This window comes from Heteronotia binoei, chromosome 4 (assembly GCF_032191835.1).
Source record: "Heteronotia binoei isolate CCM8104 ecotype False Entrance Well chromosome 4, APGP_CSIRO_Hbin_v1, whole genome shotgun sequence".
Lineage (NCBI taxonomy): Eukaryota > Metazoa > Chordata > Lepidosauria > Squamata > Gekkonidae > Heteronotia > Heteronotia binoei.
Window position 1 is genome coordinate 18609894 of NC_083226.1, and position 21450 is coordinate 18631343.

Consider the following 21450-nt stretch of genomic DNA (forward strand, 5'->3'; position numbering starts at 1 on the left):
CCTTCACTGGGGAGAAAGGCGACGGTTAAATAACGGGAAAGGGAAATAAATAAAATGCCGGGCTTGTGCAAAGTCCCATGGGTAAATTCTTGTTCACAGTTGTCAGTCAAAACTTCAGCTTGGCTGTTTTGGTTACTTTTTGTTCTCATCAGGCAGGCATGCAAAAAAACCAGTGCAAAGTTTACTGGGAAGTTAAGGTTTAACCTTTGGCAGTCCTCGGTTAAATCTCTCCCTTCCCTCCTGCGGCTCTCACTGCAAAAAGAAGAGCGCCCTCATGGTCAGACGGACTCCCTTGCGGTTGTTCGGAGATCTGCGCTGAAGCAGCCGGGTTGGGCCGATTGCTGCTCTCTCTCCTGTCCTGAAAGTAAGTTCATTGGTCTGCAATGGATCGGGGACACCAGTGCGCAATGCAGACGCACATCCAGAACTTATCAAAATCTGCTCAGAGTTTGCAGGGCTGCCACTGCCGCCAAAGGTCGCCACCATGAGCTGTGCCAGGCCTGAAGGCCTTGTGCCCAAAACTTTGCTTTGGGTCTTCACGGGTCAGATGAACACATGGGTCACACCAAGGACTTGCCTGGGAACCCAACCCGGTGTAGTGGTTAAGTGCACAGACTCTTGTCTGGGAGAACTGGGTTTGATCCCCCGCTCCTCCACTTGCAGCTGCTGGGATGGCCTTGGGTCAACCATAGCTCTTGCAGAGCTGTCCTTGAAAGGGCAACTTCTGGAAGAGCTCTCTCAGCCCCACCTACCTCACAGCGTGTCTTGTTGTGGGGGAGGAAGGTAAAAAGATATTGTCAACTGCTCTAAGACTCTGAGATTCAGAGTGAAGGGCGGGGTATAAATCCAATCTCTTCTTCTTCTCCTCCTCCTCCTCCTCCTTCTTCTGATACCCAGGGATCTAACTGAATTGTGTGAACTGAATACTAAAAAAGCTTACATTCTTATTGTCCTTAATTCTGTTTAACGATGAATGGCGTTTGCGGCTGTCAGTAGGCCTCAAGCAATTTGAGGCACAAATCTCTGTGGAACTATTACTGTGAGTGAAATGGCTATAATGGGGAAGGGTATCTATCTCTCTGTACTAGGGTTGCCAACCCCCAGGTGGGGGCAGGAGATCCCCCGGTTTGGAGGCCCTTCCCCCACTTCGTCAGAAAGCAGGGGGAGGGGAGGGAAATGTCTGCTGGGAACTCTGTTGTTCCCTATGGAGATTTATTCCCATAGAAAATAATGGAAAATTGATCCACGGGTATCTGGGGCTCTGGGGGGGGCTGTTTTTTGAGGTAGAGGCACCAAATTTTCAGTACAGCATCTAGTGCCTCCCCCCCAAATGTCCCCCAAGTTTCAAAACCAGGGGTTCCAATTCCATGAGCCCCAAAAGAAGGTGCCCCTGTCCTTCATTACTTCCTATGGAAGGAAGGCATTGAAATGGTGTGCTGTCCCTTTAAATGTGATGGCCAGAACTCCCTTTGGAGTTCAATTATGCTTGTCACAGCCTTGATCTTGGCTCCTCCCCAATGTCTCCCGGCTCCACTCCCAAAGTCTCCCGGCTCCACCTCCAAAGTCCCCAGATATTTCTTAAATTGGACTTGGCAACCCTACTCTGTACACTTCATACGTTTCATTTCCCACCAGCTGCCCTGGGAGTCTCCACATAGCTTTCCTCATGGCTTGCTGGGAGTGCATGCCCTTCTTGGAGAATTACCTCAGGGCCATGGGAGGATATCAGCTTCATCTCCCAGCCTCAGGGCCTTCAGAGCTCTCTGGTGTTTTCTCTTTTCTTCGGTCCGCTCTTATCAGTTGCCTCTGAGGCTTTCGCAACTTGACCTCTAGCCTGCCAGCGTCCACAAAGATCCATGGGACAGCTTTCCCTGGAATGATTATTGTTAATAACAAAGCAAAAGATCGGCCTGCGGCCCAGAAATCTCTTTTAAAGATCTAAGTTAGAAAGAATGGAAGAGGAAGGAAAGAGGAAAACATCCAACGGGAAATCCCTGGAGAACAGAGACCCACAGTGCTTCTGACAATAGGAGAGAACATTGATAAAAGCTGGAGGGAAAAGACGCAGATGGCTAAACCTTTCCTCTTCCTAGTTGCAATAGGTCTCATTTTGGGCGGGAGCTCACAAGAGTGGAGCTCTAGAACCTCTAAATTTTATTGTGCTCTTTCTTTCTTACACCCCCCCCCCCCATTCTTGCTTCTGGGCTCCTTTGTTCATCCCCCCCCCATGAGCATTTTGCTGAACTCTGACAAACTTTCTAAGATTCCCCCCCACAAGCACACACAAAAATGGGAAAATAGCTGCTATGCTTAGGGCAGCAGACAGATAGAAATCTTCATCGTGCCACTGTGGCCACAGGGGAGAAAGTAATTTAAAAAGTATGATGGGAGTAAGATTTTATTACAATTATAATTCAAGAAGCGTGTTAAGGTAGATGAGTACACCTTCCGGTGAGGTCAGGGGTGTATGGCATATGCAAAGGAGTTATGCAAATGAGTTATGCTAATGAGCTCCAGCACTTCTTTTTCTACAAAATGACCCCTAGTTGTAAGAGGTTTTTTTTAAAAGCATTACACACTGCAGAGAAGAACCTGCTGGTGATCCCCAACCCAAAAGACATCCGACTGTCCTTAACCAGAAGCAGGGCCTTTTTGGTCGAGACCCCAGCCTGGTGGAACTATCTGCCGAATGACATCCATGTCCTGTGGAACTCAGTGCAGTTCCACAGGGCTTGGAAGGCAGAGGTGTTCCGCCAGGTGCTTGGCTGAGGACAGCGATGGGTTCCGCCCCTGTTTCCTGCCTCCCCCACGAGGCAATGGCCTAATCTGAAATCTTTAGCGCCCTCTGGAAATGTGTATTATTAATTGTGTATTATTTTATTGTTTTATATTGTCTTACTAATTTATGAATGTGCTTTATTGTTGTTCACCACCCTGAACCTTGTGTACACAGGAGAGGGTGGTCTAAAAATTTAATTTATAAATAAAAATACTGCTTCGAGTCTCTCGGATTTTATTTGTTGAGATATCTATACTCTGTTTGTCTCTCCCATGGCGCTAAACAGATTATTCTCTCTTTCTCAATTTTATTCTCTCAACAACAATCCTTTGAGGGAGATGAGGCTGAGAGTTTGTGACTGGCACAAGGTCACCTGGCCAGCTTCCATGGCAGAGTTGGGATTTGAACTGGTCAGACTCTAGTCCACTGCTCTACTCACTGCACTGCACCAGCTCTCTGTGCTTCGCATATTCATCCTGCTTCTTTCTTCCCTTCCAGGTTCTTCTCCCATCGCTCCAAAATGTCCCTGGTGTGTTTGTCGGACTTCGAAGCGTATGCCAAGAAACATCTCCCCAAGGTCACTTGGGAGTATTTGGCAGCTGGGGCGGATGACTCGTGTACCCGAGATGACAACCTCAGGGCATACAAAAGGTACAAGGAACAATGAGGCGCCTCACTGGGTAGATCATTTGTGTTGGGATTAGGGGTGCCAAGTCCAATTCAAGAAATATCTGGGGACTTTGGGGTTGGAGCCAGAGGATATTGGTGTAGAGCCAGGAGTAAGATTGTGGCAAGCATAATGGAACTCCAAAGGGAGTGGCCATCGCATTTAAAGTGACCGCAGACCTCTTCCCTCCAATTCTGTACCTCCCTTGTTTTGGGGCTCCTAGAATTGGACCCCCTGGTCCAATCTTTTTGAAACTTTGAGGATCTTTTAAGGAGAGGGATTGGATGCTATGCTGCAATTCTGGTGCCTCTACCTCAAAAAACAGCACCCCGCCCCCCGGAGCCTCAGATACCCACAGATCAATTCTCCATTATACCCTATGGGAATCAGTCTCCATAGGGGATAATGGAGCACCCAGCAGACATTTCCCCCTCCTCCCCCCACTTTCTGATGACCCTGAAGCAGGGGGAGGACCTCCAAACCTGGGGATCCCCTGCCCCACCTGTGGATTGGCAACTCTAGTTGGGATGGACGTCCATAAGATGCCATGTGTTGTTGGGCAAGTGGACCAGTGGTGAAATCTGACTTCAAGACATTGAAAGAACAGCCATTCGTAGAGAGCCAGTTTGGTGTAGTGGTTAAGTGCTTGGACTCTTATCTGGGAGAACCGGGTTTGATTCCCCACTCCTCCACTTGCAGCTGCTGGAATGGCCTTGGGTCAGCCATAGCTATCGCAGGAGTTGTCCTTGAAAGGGCAGCTGCTGTGAGAGCCCTCTCAGCCCCACCCACCTCACAGGGTGTCTGTTGTGGGGGGAGAAGATATAGGAGATTATGAGCCGCTCTGAGTCTCTGATTCAGAGAGAAGGGTAGGGTATAAATCTGCATTTCTTCTTCAATTCATCTTGATCACCTCCAAGTGTCTGAGCTGCTGTCTAGCAGAACAGAAGAACTGATAAGGGGTGAATGTCTCTGGATCCCACATTTTTTCCCTCAGTGCTGTTGTTTCTCACAAAGGCATGAAGCCCAGGGGCTTCTGTCATAAGCGGCTTCATCCGCAGGTCATTGTGAGGAGCTTTTGTTGGTTTACAGATCAGGGAAGTAGTGTAGGTGTGGGTGTGGAGGGGAGAAATATTTAACTCTTTCCTCCCATTCCACAGATTATCTATCTATCTATCTATCTATCTATCTATCTATCTATCTATCTATCTATCTATCTATCTATCATCTATCTTCTTCATTATTGTTTATTTATATTCCACCTGTTCCCCCATTGGGGGCTCAGAGCAGAGTACATCAACTAACTAACTTTCTTTCTTTCTTTCTTTCTTTCTTTCTTTCTTTCTTTCTTTCTTTCTTTCTTTCTTTCTTCCTTTCTTCCTTTCTTCCTTTCTTCCTTCCTTTCTTCCTTCCTTCCTTTCCTCCCACCAGCCAGCCCTGAAATTTCAGCCTTCAACTTCTCTCTACAGAATCCGACTGAGGCCCTGCTTGCTGCACGACGTGTCCATGATAGACACCAAGACGACGATCCTTGGCACGGAGATCAGCTTCCCTGTCGGGATTGCTCCCACGGGTTTTCACAGGCTGGCTTGGCCCAGTGGAGAGCTGAGCACAGCCAAAGGTAAGCCAGAGTCGCCTTACCAGGAAACAAAATCATCAAGTCATGTGGGGAGGGGAAGGGAGTTGACATGGATAATTCATTGTGGGAAGATGGGGGTCCAAAACTAATTCACAGAAGGTTGCCAACTCTTGACTTAAGAAAGCTGGGGGGCAGAAACTGGAGATGTCATAGAGTCTATCCATCAAGAGCAATCATTTCCTCCAGGAAGCCGATTTCTGTACTCTGGAGATGAGTTGTATTTTTATTTATCATATGGCGGAGTTACATGCAGGAAGCATATTTAATAATACAAAGCACATAACCAAGCTGATACAGCAGGTTTGCAGACCTATGGAGCAGTCCCCCTAAATACGAATATCTAAATATTCCATCCACTCAATCTCAGCTGGAGAAAGTTTTATAGAGCTCTGTCGCATCTCCCTGGAAAGCACGAGGCTCACATTCATGTGAGAGATGGGAAACAGTTTGGTGAGCTGCACCACAATGGTATTTAGGTCCTGCTCTTTTGCCCCATTTAACCACAGGTCTGCTCAACGGCCAAAGCCTGTTTGTCTTCCATTAGCCGTCTTCTGTCCTTTAGGTGGCAACTCAAATCCTGAGGGTCTCTCATTGGCGTTTTATCAGGCTATGGATATTGGGTTGAATTTACTGCATCCATGTTTGCAGCCATGCATTCCCTAGAACGAAATTTTGTGATTGCAGGATTTGTGCAGATCGTATTGTTGGGTGTCGGCATCTCAGTCTGGATAGGCCCATGCTAGCCATGATCTTTGTGGATGGGCAGCTCTCTTCTTTTTCATTTCTCTTTCTATATTTCCAAAGAAGAGCATCTTGTCTTCAGAGAAGCGATGGGAGCGACGGGGCACAAAGTGGGTAGCTGGCGGGTTGGAGGGGGTTTAATACATCTGCCGATGGTTCTCATGGTTGCATTAACTCACTGAAAATGTCGGGACAGTGTGCAACTGCAATAAAAAAGGCCAACACCATGTTGGGAATTATTAGGAAGGAAACTGAAAACAAATCAGCCAGTATCATGATGCCCCTGTATAAATCGATGGTGCGGCTTCATTTGGAGTACTGTGTACAATTCTAGTCACCGCACCTCATAAAGGATATCATAGCATATAGAAAAGGGCAACTAGAATGATTAAAGGGTTGGAATACTTTCCCTGTGAAGAAAGGTTAAAACGCTTGGGGCTCTTTAGCTTGGAGAAACATCGACTGCAGGGTGACATGATAGAGGTTTACAAGATTATGCATGGGATGGAGAAGGCAGAGCAAAAAGTACTTTTTTCCCTTTCTCACAATATGAGAACTCGTGGACATTCAATGAAATTGCTGAGCAGTCAGGTTAGAACGGATAAAAGGAAGTACTTCTTCACCCAAGGGGTGATTAACACGTGGAATTCACTGCCACAGGAGGTGGTGGCAGCTGCAAACATAGCCAGCTTCAAGAGGGGATTGGATCAACATATGGAGCAGAGGTCCATCAGCGGCTATTATTAGCCACAGCGTATTGTTGGAACTCTCTGTCTGGGACAATGATGCTCTGTATTCTTGGTGCTTAGGCAGGGGGCACAGTGGGAAGGCTTCTAGTGTCCTGGCCCCATTGATGGACCTTCTAATGGCACCTGGTTATTTTGGCCACTGTGTGACACAGAGTGTTGGACTGGATGGGCCATTGGCCTGATCTAACATGGCTTCTCTTATATTTGTGGACCTTTGTGAACCTGGGGGCTGCTGAGCCACACTGAAGTATTCCACAATACTCTTCACCAGGGCTTTTTGTTGTAGCAGGCGCTCCTTTGCATATTAGGCCACACACCCCTGATGTAACCAACCCTCCAAGAGCTTACAGGGCTCTTAGTACAAGGCCTACTGGAAGCTCCAGGAGGATTGGCTACATCAGGGGGCGTGGCCTAATATGCAAAGGAACTCCTGCTAGAATTCCATCCCTGGGCCACACACCCGATGTAGCCAATCCTCCTGGAGCTTACAGGGCTCTTCGTACAGGGCCTACTGTAAATTCCAGGAGGATTGGCTACATCATCGGGGGTGTGGCCTAATATGCAAAGGAGTTCCTGCTACAACAAAAAGCCCTGCTATTCACCAACCCCAAAGCTGAGCATCTAAACGTTGTAGCAGATGCACCCCGAGTTGTACCCCATAATTTTGGGAGAACGTTGTTTCATAAGATGTCAAAAGGGCCAGTCGTAGGTGATGTGAAAGAACCCTGCCTGAGATCCTGGAGAGCTGCTCCCAGACAGAGCAAGCAAGGCTCGCCCTGAGAGAACAAGAGTGTGAATCAGAATAAGGCAGTTTCATGTGCTAAATGGAGAAAAGGTGTCTAAATTTATGTAACCACCACTGTGGTTTCACCGCATAATGATCTGATGATGAGGGGCACACTTCTTTTAGGGCAAGCTTTAAATTCTTGACCTTTGCCCATATGGATTTATGAGCTATCCTGAGAACTTTCCAACTGTAAGAAATGTATTCAATTATTTGGAATTTCCCAAGTATTCAGAGAAGCAGCCCTGGATTTCCAAGCACGGCTTGGGCTGGACCAGGGGCAGTCCAACTTGCTTAGTGTAAGAGCCATATAGAATAAATGTCAGATGTTTGAGAGCCACAAGACATGAATATCAGGAAGGAGGGAGGGAGGAAGGAAGGAAGGAAGGAAGGAAGGAAGGAAGGAAGGAAGGAAGGAAGGAAGGAAGGAAGGAAGGAAGGAAGGAAGGAAGGAAGATTAAATAGGCAGGCAGGCAGGCAGGCAGGCAGGCAGACAGACAGACAGACAGACAGACAGACAGACAGACAGACAGACAGACAGACAGACAGACAGACAGATAGATAGATAGATAGATAGATAGATAGATAGATAGATAGATAGATAGATAGATAGATAGATAGATAGATAGATAGATAGATAGATAGATAGATCTGGGAGGGAGAGGTGGAAAGAAAGCAACTAATAGATAGATAGATAGATAGATAGATAGATAGATAGATAGATAGATAGATAGATAGATAGATAGATAGATAGATAGATAGATAGATAGATAGATCTGGGAGAGAGAGGTGGAAAGAAAGCAACTAAATGCATTCTCTAAGCCTCTGACTGGCTTGGCTTGGAGAAGTGATTATAGAGACTACCCTATGTTCTCCTACAAATGGACTTTGAGCTTGTTTGGAGGTTCTAGCAGGGGTGCGCAGCTATCTTATACCCTTGACTGAAGAATGGTACACTCCTTCTATCTGGGATGGTCGTCCTCTTCCACCAAGTGCACAGCTTCGGGAAGAATGCACATGGAGCAGTGAGGGAGGTAGGGGACACCCGCCTTGCCAGCCAGATCAGCCGAATCAACCCTGGCGATCGATGAGGTGACAGATGCCTTCTCCAAGCTGGCTGGCTGGGCGGTGAGGGCTTTGAGAACCACACAATATGTGTGAAAGAGCCACGTGTGGCTCCCAAGCCATGGTTTGGCCATCCTGGGCTAGATGGAGGGCTACCAACTCCAGGTTGGGAAATTCCTGGATATTTGGGGGTGGAGTCTGCAGCCGGGGGGGGGAGGAGGGGAGGGACCTCAGTGGGGTAAAATGCCATAGGGCCCTCCAGGGCTTTTTTGGAAGAAAAAGCCCAGCAGGGAACTCATTTGCAAATTAGGCCACACCTCCTGACTTCACCATTGTTTTGCACAGAGCTTTTTGTAGAAAACGTTCAGCTGGAACACATTTACATATTAGGTTTCACCCCTGACACCAAGCCAGTCAGAACTGCGTTATTGTACATTCTTGCTGAAGAAAAGCCCTGGGGCCCACCCTCCAAAGCCACCATTTTCTTCAAGGAGAATATATCTATGTCAACGAGACCATTTGTGATTCCAGGCCTAGCTTGGAGATTAGGTGTAGAGTTGCCAGGTCCCAACAGCACGTCGGTAGGGGGTGGGAGGGACCTTTCTGGGAGTTAGGGTTGCCAAGTCCTCTTCATCCCCCGGCAGGGGGATTGTACCATAGAGTTTTTACTCCCAAATGGCTAGAGCATCTGGGAAAACCATAGAGTTTTCCCGGAAATGCCTAGAGCAGCCCTGCATGGGCGCCACCATTTTGATGATGTCACTTCCTGGTGACATCATCGCGCCAGCGATGCAGGGGAGGTTCCCCCCGCCGGCCCAATGTGGGCTGGCGGGTTGAGAATCTCCCAAGCATAAGAACATAAGAGAAGCCATGTTAGATCAGGCCAATGGCCCATCCAGTCCAACACTCTGTGTCACACAGTGGTCAAAAATGTGTGTGTGTGTGTCTGTGTGTGTATATATATATATACACACACACACACACACACACACACACACACACACATATATATATATATATATATATATATATATATATATATATATATATATACACACACACACACTGTGGCTAATAGCCACTGATAGACCTCTGCTCCATATTTTTATCTAACCCCGTCTTGAAGGTGGCTATGCTTGTGGCCGCCACCAGCTCCTGTGGCAGTGAATTCCACATGTTAATCACCCTTTGGGTGAAGAAGTACTTCCTTTTATCCATTTTAACCTGACTGATCAGCAATTTCATCGAATGCCCACGAGTTCTTGTATGGTGAGAAAGGGAGAAAAGTACTTCTCTCTACTTTCTCCATCCCATGCATTATCTTGTAAACCTCTATCATGTCACCCTGCAGTCGACGTTTCTCCAAGCTAAAGAGCCCCAAGCGTTTCAACCTTTCTTCATAGGGAAAGTGTCCCAGCCCTTTAATCATTCTAGTTGCCCTTTTCTGGACTTTCTCCAATGCTATGATATCCTTTTTGAGGTGCGGCAACCAGAACTGCACACAGTACTCCAAATGAGACCGCACCATCGATTTATACAGGGGCATTATTCCCGCCCCCCATGGGCTTGGCGGCCCTACCGGGAGTGGGGAGGTGTGCTGCTATGTGCCTACATAACCCAGAAGGCCCAGGGATATTGGGTGGCGATGCTCTGGTTTGGGGACAAAACTCTATGGTAGAACTAGCTACAAATCATAGAGTTTTACCCAAAAACCAGAGCATCACCTCCTGTCATCCCTGACATACTCAGGGGTCATTTCATAGAAAAAGAGGTGCTGGAGCTCATTAGCGCAATTCGTGTGCATCTGCCACACACACCCTGACATCACCGGAAGGTGTACTCAGTTATATCAGCTCAGTATCTATCTACCTTCAAATGCTTCTTGAATTACAAATGTCATCATAAAACGTGACTCCCATCTTGCTTTTTAAATGACTTTCTTCTATGCAGCCAAAGTGGCATGAGGAAGATTTCCATCTGTCTGCTTTTCATAGGTTTTGATCATTTTCCCATTTTATGTGGGGGAAAATATTAGAAAGTTTTGTCAAATCTTAAGAGTTCAGCAAAATTCTCACGGGGGGGGGGGGGGCAGTGTTGAACAGTGGAGCCCAGAATCAGTGTTTTTTTGGGGAGGGGGGGCGGGTTAAGGAAAAAAGAGCACAATGATATGTAGAGCAGGACTGGCCAACGGCAGCTCTCCAGATGATTTTTGCCCACAACTCCCATCAGCCCCAGCCATTGGCCATGCTGGCTGGGGCTGATGGGAGTCGTAGGCAAAAAACATCTGGAGAGCTACCATTGGCCACCCCTGATGTAGAGGTTCTGGAGCTCTGCTCCTGCCCAAAACGAGGGCTGGACATAATTATATAACTTCCAGGCTACATTATGGTTATTTCCAGCTTCTTGGAGGTGAGAGGAGGTAATTTGTTGGGTGGAGAGGAGCACCTGGAAGTGGGAGACCTCCCCCTAGAGCTGCCAAGCTCCCGGGCCGGGCGGGGGTTCTCCTACCCTGGAGGTTCCCAGGCTGCCGGCCCACATTGGGCCAGTGGGGGGAGCCTCACCCAACGTTGCCAGCATGATGACATCACCCGGAAGTGACATCGCACCGGCGACGCCATGCGCCAACCTCTTTAGGCATTTCCGGGAAAACTCTTATGGTTTTCCTGGACGCTCTAGCAATTTGGGAGGGAAAACTCTATGGTACAATAGACCAGAGGCCACGAGGAACTTGGCAACCCTACACCCCCCCCCATCTGGGCTGGGGGGCGTGGTCTGCCATCCCTAGTTGGCAGGCTTAACTAGATGTTCTACAAGGCGCTTCTTTCTCTCAGACTCTATGACTTTGCCCCCTTCCTCGATTGCCTTTTGAAGCGGCGGAAGCCATGAACACCTGTTACATTGCCAGCACTTACGCCACTTGCTCGATGGAAGAGATAGTTGCTGCAGCCCCCGGAGGCTTCCGATGGTTCCAGCTTTACATTCACCGGCAGAGGTCAGCCTCGGTGCAGCTGGTGAGACGGGCAGAGGCCTTGGGCTTCCAGGCTGTGGTGCTGACGGTGGACGTGCCTTACCCTGGTAAGAGACGGGACGACATCCGCAACAACTTCCAACTCCCGCAGCACATGTCGGTCAAGAACTTTGAAGGCATCTTTGAGGTTTGTTCAATTCCGACAGGAGAGAAAGAGCTACAGGCCAGCCCGTGCTTCTGACCTAGCGATCCCCAGCCCAAAAGACATCTGGCTGTCCTCAACCAGAGCCAGGGCCTTTTCGGTCATGGCCCCAACCTGGTAGAACACTCTGTTGATGCAGTTCCACAGTTCCTGTAAGGCAGAGACGTTCTACCAGGCTTTTGGTTGACAGCAACAACAGTCTCCCTCTTGCCGGGTACCTCCATTTCTTGCCTCCCCACCCCCCAAGAAGCAGTGATATAACCTGAAGTTTTTAGCGCCATCTGGAAAGGGTTAATTGTTATATTATTTATTGGTTTTAATTATTTTATTACTCTATAAATGTGTTTTACTGTTGTTTACCACCCTGAGCCTTGTTCGTACAGAGGAGGGCAGTCTAGAAGTTAATAAAGAAATAAATATACTTCACACTGCATATACTTATGTATACAGTACCCCTGTTTTTATACACACAGTAAACTCTTGCAGATATTTTAGATCAAGGGTAGCTAAACTTGCTTAACACAAGAGCCAGAGAGAATAAATGTCAGATGTTTGAGGGTTGCAAGACATGAACATCAGATGTTTGAGAGGAAGGAAGGAGATATTGGATTTATATCCCGCCCTATACTCTGAATCTCAGAGTGATCACAATCTCCTTTACCAACCCCCACCCCCCACAACAGACACTCTGTGAGGTAGGTGGGGCTGAGAGAGCTCTTACAGCAGCTGCCCTTTCAAGGACAACTCCTACGAGAGATATGGCTGACCCAAGGCCATTCCAGCAGCTGCAGGTGGAGGAGTGGGGAATCAAATCCGGTTCTCCCAGATAAGAGTCCGATCACTTAACCACTATACCAAACAGAAAGGAAGGAAGGAAAAGAAAGGAAAGGCAGACAGGCAAATAGATGAGTGGGAGGGAGGTGGAGGTGGAAGGAAAGCAACTTTAACTTTAAATGCATTCTCCAAGCTGCCGGCTGGCTTGGCTGGGAGAAGCAATTTAAAGAGACAAATGCCTTCTCCGAGCCCACTGATGGAGGCTTCGAGAGCCACACAGCATGTGTGAAGGAGCCACACGTGGCTCCCTAGTTTGGCCACCCCTGTTTTAGATGCTCTCGTCCCTGTCTCACCCTCTTGTGGCTTTTGTGTATCCTTTTTTGTAGGCGTGATCAATCGTGCAAGTGAAGAGCAGCCTGAGTTGACTTGGAAGTAGCTTTGGTGCCTCTGAATGGCCTTGCTGCATTCATTAGTATCACCCAGCTCTTTCCTCCCGGGTCCCTCGCTCAGCGCTGCCTTTGGAAGAGGCCCAGCAGCCTCGTGCGGGAGGACAACCTTGATATCTTACAGAGACGGTGCATTCCCCCAACAAGGATTCTGTTTTCCCTGGGGAACGGAGGGAGCCCCAGCTTGGAGGCTGAGAGTTTTTCAAAGCCTCTGCCCCTGAATTCCTTTCAAATGACTTCTCCAGTCATAGAGCCCTGGCAGAACTGGATTGTTCTGTTCTGTCTGGTGAGGCATTAAAACAGGGGGGGGGGGTGGCATAGAGGGAGATTTATTTCATCTTCTGACCAGGACCAGTTCAGCATTTGATTTAGGGCGGGGGTAGGGAACGTTGGCTCTCCAGATGATTGGAGATTGTAAGCCGCTCTGAGTCTCTGATTCAGAGAGAAGGGCGGGATATAAATCTGCAATTCTTCTTCTTCTTCTTCTTCTTCTTCTTCTTCTTCTTCTTCTTCTTCTTCTTCTTCTTCTTCTTCTTCTTCTTCTTCTTCTTCTTCTTCTTCTTCTTCTTCTTCTTCTTCTTCTTCTTCTTCTTCTTCTTCTTCTTCTTCATTTGTCCACCGTTACTGGTTTGGGGACTGAGGAGCCCCCAAGAAGTTTCCAATAGGGCTTTGAGCCTTTTGGAGTTTAGTGCCATTTTGAAATCTTACTGGAGACTTTCTGTCCCATTTGTCCACTGAGAATTCTACGTGCAGTCTTTGGACACACTGAAAAAGAATGGCCATGCTGGCTGGGCCTGATGGGAGCTGTAGGCAGAAAACATCTGGAGAGCCAATGTTCCCTACCCCTGGTTTAGGGTTTCCAAGTCCAATTCAAGAAATATCTGGGGACTTTGGGGGTGGAGCCAGGAGACTTTGGGGGGCGGAGCCAGGAGCAAGGTTATGACAATCACAGTTGAACTCCAAAGGGAGTGCTGGCCCTCACATTTAAAGGGACCGCGCACCTTTGAAATGCCTTCCCTCCATTGGAAATAATGAAGGATAGGGGCGCCATCTTTGGGGCCTCATAGAATTGAACCCTCTGAAACTTGGAGGGTGTTTTGAGGAGAGGTACTGAAAGCTATTCTGCAAATTTGGTGCCTCTGCCTCACAAAACAGCTCCCCCGAGCCCCAGATAACGGCAGATCAATTCTCCATTATACTCTATGGGAATTGGTCTCCATAGGGAATAATGGAGTGCCTAGCAGACATTTCCCTCCCCCTCCGCTTTCTGATGACCCTGAAGTGGGGGGAGGGCCTCCAAACTGGGGGATCCCCTGCCCCCACCTGGGGATTAAGACTGCACAACCGAAGTTGTAGTGACTGAATAACTAAGAATGTATTGCAGCAAAATCATACAAATATGTTCAATAGAAGACTAAATAGCAATAACAATTCCCCAGAAGTTTCACAGTTCCATTGAAGGAGCCCCAATGAACAGGAGTTCGACTTGATTATTCCTGCTTCGAATCCTTTTCCAGCATGGGGTGCTCCAACCACATAGCTCAACCGAAGGCAAAAGGGCAGAAAAAATATCAAAAGTGTTTCTGATGCACCAATAAGTTTCAACAAGTTGCAAAACCCGCAAGATTATTTTTCAGTGTGTCCAAAGACTGCACGTAGAATTCCCAGTGGACAAACTTCTTGGGGGCCCCACTCCTCCACTTGCAGCTGCTGGAATGGCCTTGGGTCAGCCATAGGCAGTTTGCTGTAGTGGTTAAGTGCACGGACTCTTATCTGGGAGAACCGGGTTTGATTCCCCACTCCTCCACTTGCAGCTGCTGGAATGGCCTTGGGTCAGCCATAGCTCTGGCAGAGGTTGTCCTTGAAAGGGCAGCTGCTGGGAGAGCCCTCTCAGCCCCACCCACCTCACAGGGTGTCTGTTGTGGGGGAGGGACATAAAGGAGATTGTGAGCCGCTCTGAGACTCTTTGGAGTGGAGGGCGGGATATAAATCCAATCTCTTCTTCTTTTTCTTCTTCTTCCTTGAAAGGAGAGAGCCTGAAACCCCCTGTGTGTAAAGAGAAGGGTGCAATCAAAGTGCTAAGCAGCCCTTGCAACACAGGAAACAAACATTTCCAGATCTCAGTATGTATTGGGAAAGGGAAGCAGAATTAAAACTATCTCAGAGGGCCAATACGCCAAAGTCCGGTGTGAGGAGACAACGAGTCATTTGCCACAATGGAGCTTCCTTCTTTCCCTCTGCCACAGGACCAGGATCGCTCAGAGTACGGCCTGCCTGCAAATTCCATGGAGCCCAACCTTAGCTGGGAGGACGTCCGCTGGCTCCAGGGCTTGACCCACCTGCCCATCGTCCTCAAGGGAATCCTGACGAAGGAAGACACAGAGCTGGCTGTGAGACACGGAGTCCAAGGAATCATTGTCTCCAACCATGGCGGGAGGCAGCTGGACGGGGTCCCAGCGAGCGTGAGTGATGAGGCCGTCAATTTATCACGGTGGTTCATGCCAGAAGGGCCATGCCCACAGTCTGGTGTCATTTTTTAGAAAAAGAGGTGCTGGAGCTCATTAGCCCAATTGGAGAGCCAGTTTGGTGTAGTGGTTAAGTGCGTGGACTCTTATCTGGCAGAACTGGGTTTGATTCCCCACTCCTCCATTTGGAGCTGCTGCAATGGCCTTGGGTTAGCCATAGCTCTCACAAGAGTTGTCTTTGAAAGGGCAGCTGCTGTGGGAGCTCTCTCAGCCCCACCCACCTCACAGCGTGTCTGTTGTGTGGAGAGAAGATAAAGGAGATTGTAAGCTGCTCTGAGTCTATGATTCAGGGAGAAAGGCGGGGTATAAATCTGCAATTCTTCTTCTTCTTCTTCTCAGCCCCACCTACCTCACAGGGCGTCTGTTATGGGGGGAGAAGATAAAGGAGATTGTAAGCCGCTCTGAGTCTCTGATTCAGAGAGAAGGGCGGGGTATAAATCTGCAGTCGTCTTCTTCTTTTGCATGACATTTGCACAAGCCACCCACCCCTGACATCACCAGAAGGGGTACTAAATGATATCAGCTCAGCATCTATCTTCAAATGCTTCTTGAATTACAATTGTCATCATAAAACCATCCTCCAATCATACGTTTTAAATGATTCCCCCCCCCCCCCCCCGATGTGGCCACACAGTGGCATGAGGAAGATTTCCATCTGTCTGCTTGATATGTTTTGGTTCTTTTCTCATTTTTTGCGGGGGGAAATATTAGAAAGTCTGTTCAATTGTCGTGTTCAGCAAAATTCTCCCAGGGGGTTTGAACCGTGGAGCCCAGAAACAAGTATTTGGAGGCGGGGGGAGAAAGAAAGAGCACAGTAAAATTTAGAGGTTCTGAGCTCCGCTCCTGTGAGCTCCTGCTCAAAATGAGGCCTGCCCATAGTCATGGCTTATTTGCACCTGAGAATGCCGATGACATTAGAGGGACCACATGCACATTAGGGTTGCCAATCCCCAGGTGGGGGCAGGGGATCTCCTGGTTTGGATCCCCTGCTCCAGGGTCACCAGAAAGTGGAGGGAGGGGAGGAAAATGTCTGCTGGGAACTCTATTATTCCCTATGGAGACTTATTCCCATAGGAAAGAATGGAAAATTGATCCATGGGTATCTGGGGCTCTGCAGGGGGGGGGGGGGGCGGGCGGGCAACGTTGTTTGAGGCAGATGCATCAAAATTCAGTATAGCATCCCATGCCTCCCCCCCCAAATACCCCCCAAGTTTCAAAAAGATTGGACCAGGGGGTCTAATTCTATGAGCCCCAAAAGAAGGTGCCCCTATCCTTCATTATTTCCTATGGAAGGAAGGCATTTATTTATTTATATTTCGATTTATATCCCGCCCTTCCCACCGAAGTGGCTCAGGGCGGCATGTGGTCCCCCTAATGTCATCGGCATTCTCAGGTGCAAATTTAAAAGGTGTGGTCCCTTTAAATGTGATGGCCAGAACTCCCTTTGGAGTTCAGTGATGCTTGTCACACCCATGCTCCTGGCTCCACTCCCATGTCTCCTGGCTCCGCCCCCAAAGTCCTCAGATATTTCTTGAATTGGACTTGGCAACCCTAGTGCACATATATTGCAGATGCCCAAACAACATTAAGATGTCAGCCGTTCCAAAGGTTGGCGAATGTTATCACACACCTTTTTCAGTTCAGTTGGCTTAGCAGCTCAGATAGCGATCAGCTCTGTAGGGAATGAGCACTTCATTGTATGAGATGTTGGTGGCCTGTCCGTATCCTCTCCCCGCTGTTGTGTCCCTGTGGCATTCTGAATTCCTGGTTGCTCGTCCCTTTGCAGATCGATGCCCTGGTGGAAATTAAAGAGGCGGTGCGAGACAAGGTTGAAATTTATTTGGACGGTGGGGTACGGACCGGGACCGATGTGTTGAAAGCTCTGGCCCTCGGAGCCAAGTGTGTCTTCATCGGAAGGCCCGCCTTATGGGGTCTCACCTATAAGGTGAATCGGCAGACCTGGAGTGCAGTGAAGTAACTGTGATGGGTTGCTCAGGTGAAGCTGGAAGTTGCGGGTGAACTGCAGACTCTCGAACCCTCTCTCTTTTGCCTTTCGCCTGCATTTCCTGGATCACATCTCTCCTTTGTGAACCGCTGAGCATGTGGTATAGTCCTTGCCATGTTCGCTTATGTTTTTTAAAATATATATATTTAATTTGTTTCTAATCTGCCTTTCTTGCTAAAGCTCGAGGTGGATTACAGATTGTAAATCAATACTGTTTTCTGGCTAACACAGTGTTTAGAAAGTGGGTGGGACCCAGGACTTTCATTTTTGTAGCAGGAACTCCTTTGCATATTGGGCCACACACCCCTGATGTAGCCAATCCCCCTGGAGCTTATAGGGCTCTTCTTACAGGGTCTACTGTAAACTCCAGGAGGATTGGCTACATCGGGGGGCGTGGCCTAATATGCAAAGGAACTGCTAGAATTCCATCCCTGGGCCACACACCCCTGATGTAGCCAATCCTCCAAGAGCTTACAGAAGCCTTACAGGGCTCATAGTACAGGGCCTACTGTAAGGTCCAGGAGGATTGGCTACATCAGAAGCTGGTTGGGTGATCTTAGCCAAGCCTCACTTTCCTCATAGGATTGCTGGGAGGATAAAATGGAGGAGAGGAAAACAATATAAACCCCTTTGGGAGAGGGACATGCGTAGATTGAGTAAGTAAAACGATTGAACCCATTATCCGAAACCACAGTTCCGCCATTGTTAGTGCATAAGATTGGCCCACTTCACAGAACTATTGGAGGGACCATGTGGAACATTAGGCGATTTATGAATGTGTGTGTTCCATAAATCCAACTTCGCTGTGTACATCCAACGCTCTTTGAACCCCTGGGGGTTGCCAGTTTCTTGATCTTTTTTCACCTTTCTTGATAGAGAAAAGCAATCAAAGATATTACCAACGAAGCATTGAACAAGCGCTCAAGTCAGGTTTGGTAGGTTTTCAAAAGCAACCCAGCAAAACTCATGGGACTTCCCCCCCCCCCCAGTAAATGTTCTAACTAACCACAATGGCCGGTGGGCAAAAGGAACAACAGAAGGAGAAACGGCAGCTGCCACAGGACGTTTATGTCTTTGAAAAACACCGCCTAGGTTTTGCTGGCCATGTCGCTTACCATTTCCCTGTTCTTTCCGTCGGGACAGGGCGAAGAGGGACTTCAAGAATTGCTGCAGATTTTGAAAGACGAATTTCGCTTGTCCATGGCTCTGACTGGTAAACCTTTCCCTCCTTTTCTTCAATGATTTTGCACCTTGTCATCAGCTCCTGTGGTACTCCTGTGTTTTAATCAGGGCCCCGCATCGTGGTGCCTGTTGGCACCTGCCCTGGCATCCCCTGGCACCTTGCAGGGCTTTCTGGGTGGTCACTGGAAGAAGACTTACTGTGCAGATTTTTGATAAGTTATTCATTTCCATGGGAGCTAGCGCCACAGTGTATTTGTTATCTGTCTTCTGCTCCACACTTCTTCTGTGTGGTTGGCCCCGCCTCCTGAAGCAGCCATTTTGTAGCTGGCTCTGGTTTTGGTGCTTCAAAACTCCCGTTTAGTTAGACTGGGCATCAGTGTTCCCTCTAAGCCAGGGGTGTCAAACATGTGGCCCAGGGGCCGAACAAGGCCCTGAAGGGCTCCTATAAGGCCCTTGAGCAAATGACTCTCATCTGCTTCCTTCTCCCTCTCTCTTGCTTCCTTTTGCATCACAGCTTGTTTTGCCAGGCTTGCTCAATAGCATAGGAGCTACAGAGCAAAACCTCATTTTTTTTCCCCATTGACTGAGGCTCCTCCCTTAGGGAGGAAGAGGAGGGAGAGCTTGCTTTGCCAGGCTCTCTCAGTTGCACAGCAGAGCTTCTGAGACAAGCCTCTCTTCCTTCTATTGGCTGAGGCTCCTCCCCTCCTGGTCCTCTGGGGAAGGAAGCAAAGAGCCCAGTTCCTTGGGCCCCATGGGAGAAATACAAAGAAAGCACCTTTAAGGTAATATTTTAAGGATGTTTTAAGTTTTTTTTTTAAAAAAAATCTTTGTGTTTGCGTCTTTTATAAAGTTTATATCTCTGCTACCTAAGCATGGCTTGACCCGACGAGGTCTCATTTATGTCAGATCTGGCCCTCATAAAAATGAGTTTGACTAAATTGAGTTAGCATGAGCTAGCTCTCAGATTTTTAGCCTCCGGCTCCCACATTTTTGTCTTAGCTCAGGAAGGATGACCCCAGAGCACACTAATTGATGCAGCAGCTCACAACTTTAATGCCAGGAGCTCACAAAGTAGATTTTTTGCTCACAAGACTCTGCAGCTTAGAGGGAACATTGCCAGGCATCCCCAATCTCTTTGTGCCTGTGGGCACCTTGGGAACACCAACAGGGTGGTGGCCACAACTGTTCTGGTAAGAAGACCCACAAAGGTGATGGGGTCAGAGCATCCCAGATACTCAACCTCCGCTCTCACCTCTCCCAGAACTTGGTGGCTTTAAACGCTGGGCCGCATTGAATCACTACCCAGTGGAGCCTCTGTTCCCCCCCCCCCCCCGTGTAAAAAGATTCCCTTGTTTCACCCGCTTCCAAGGGATCACACCAGAAGCCTGCCTCTGGCCTCCCGTTTGCCAAATCTTCAGTCCAAAGCACTGAAACTGGAACCGTTTGTCGTTCATAACTGCTGATACGTTTTCTTTCAGGCTGTCGCAACGTCTCCGAAATTGGCCGGCACTTGGTGCAGTTCCCCAGACTGTAGCAGCTCTTCCTGCAGCGCTCAGCAGATCCATCTAATTAATTAATTAATCGGCATAGGGCGGCGTGTATAGTAGGGATGGCCAAACTGCAGCTCCGAAACCACGCTGGGGCTCTTTCACATATGCTGTGTGACTCTTGAAGCAGCCATGGAGCTAGGGAACTCGGGGGGAGGGGGCCATGGAAGGGCCATGGAGGATGGGGCCATGGGGGTGAGAGCAGGGAGCTGGAGAGGCTGGGGGCTACCCCTCTTCCTCTCCCCCCCCCACCATGTCATGAGCCCTGACGAGGAGGAGCTGGAAGGGTTAACAGACCTGGAAGAGTTGCCAGCCAGTTCCTCAGCTGAACAAACAGCAGCTGGCCCATCAATCACTCTCCAGGCACCAGTGTCAGCTGTTGACGATCAGTCTCCTCCAAGCTCTCCTCCTCCCATCTCAAGAGTTCGAAGCAGGCTCCGGAAAGAACTTTCAGAGCGAGGACATGAGGCATGCCGAGGCTTCAGATCTTTCAGCCCTGAGTTCTAGCAGAGTCACTGCCACCCAGGGAGCAGGCTGATTGAGACTCCCATATAGCTCCCTCCCAGGACTTGGTAACCTTGTGGAAGCAACAAGTCTATTCTCCGGCTTGCATCCACGCTACTTCCTGATCCTGACCTGCTTGATTCCCTTGGCACCCTGACCTTTTTGGCTTTTGGCCATTGACTTCTGATTCCAGTTTATGATTCTGCATTGGGGACTTGGCTCCTGCTTGACTTCCTGGACTTTGACCTTGGACTGGCTTTGGACTCCTGCCTGCCTGCACCCTGAGAGCGTGACACCCCGTGTGATTTAGAGCCAGCCAATAAGATGATTGGCTTGCCCTTTAAATGGGGCGGGGCAGGTAGCGGCTGCTCTTGGGTGCCCCCCCTGTGCAAATGGAGGGGTGGGCGGCCCTGGGATGGGGGTTGGGGGGCTAGAAAAAAAGCTACAGGCCTGTCTTGAAGCCTCCACTGCCCCATCAGCCAGCTTGGAGAAGGCATTTCTCTCTTTAAATTAGTTCTCCAAGTCCAGCCAGCTGGCAGCTTGGAGAATGCATTTAAAGTTGCTTTCTTGCCATCTCTCTCCCTCCCCCATCTATTTTCCTTCCTTCTATCAAACATCTGATGTTCGTATTTTGCAATTCTCAAACATCTGATGTGGCACTTACGCTAAGCAAGTTTGGCCACCCCTGGTATATAGCATAGCCAGGCGATCCTAAGATGGTCTGGCAGCTGGAAGTTCTAGCTCTTTTTAGCATTTTGGAGGCTGAGAGAGCTCTGAAAGAGCTGCGACTGACCCAAGGACCGCCATCTGGCTTCGTGTGGAGGAATGCAGAATCGAACCGGGTTCTTCAGATTAGAGTTCGTCTCTCTTAACCAC

The 21450-nt window shown here is 48.7% G+C and overlaps 1 protein-coding gene across 2 annotated transcripts; it reads left to right on the forward strand.

Moving 5' to 3' along the window:
• Positions 1–3283: 3283 nt before the first annotated feature.
• HAO2 (hydroxyacid oxidase 2) lies at positions 3284–20095 on the forward strand. 2 transcript variants are annotated; one of them, XM_060236344.1, is made up of 7 exons: positions 3284–3430; positions 4913–5064; positions 11293–11576; positions 15058–15273; positions 17123–17281; positions 18485–18554; positions 20002–20095. In XM_060236344.1, the coding sequence occupies exons 1-7, from the start codon at positions 3300–3302 to the stop codon at positions 20055–20057; spliced, it is 1068 nt and encodes a 355-aa protein (XP_060092327.1). In that variant the 5' UTR covers positions 3284–3299; the 3' UTR covers positions 20058–20095. The 2 variants fall into 2 exon arrangements, with proteins under 2 accessions (XP_060092327.1, XP_060092328.1); XM_060236345.1 differs by lacking the exon at positions 15058–15273.
• The last annotated feature ends 1355 nt before the right edge of the window (positions 20096–21450 follow it).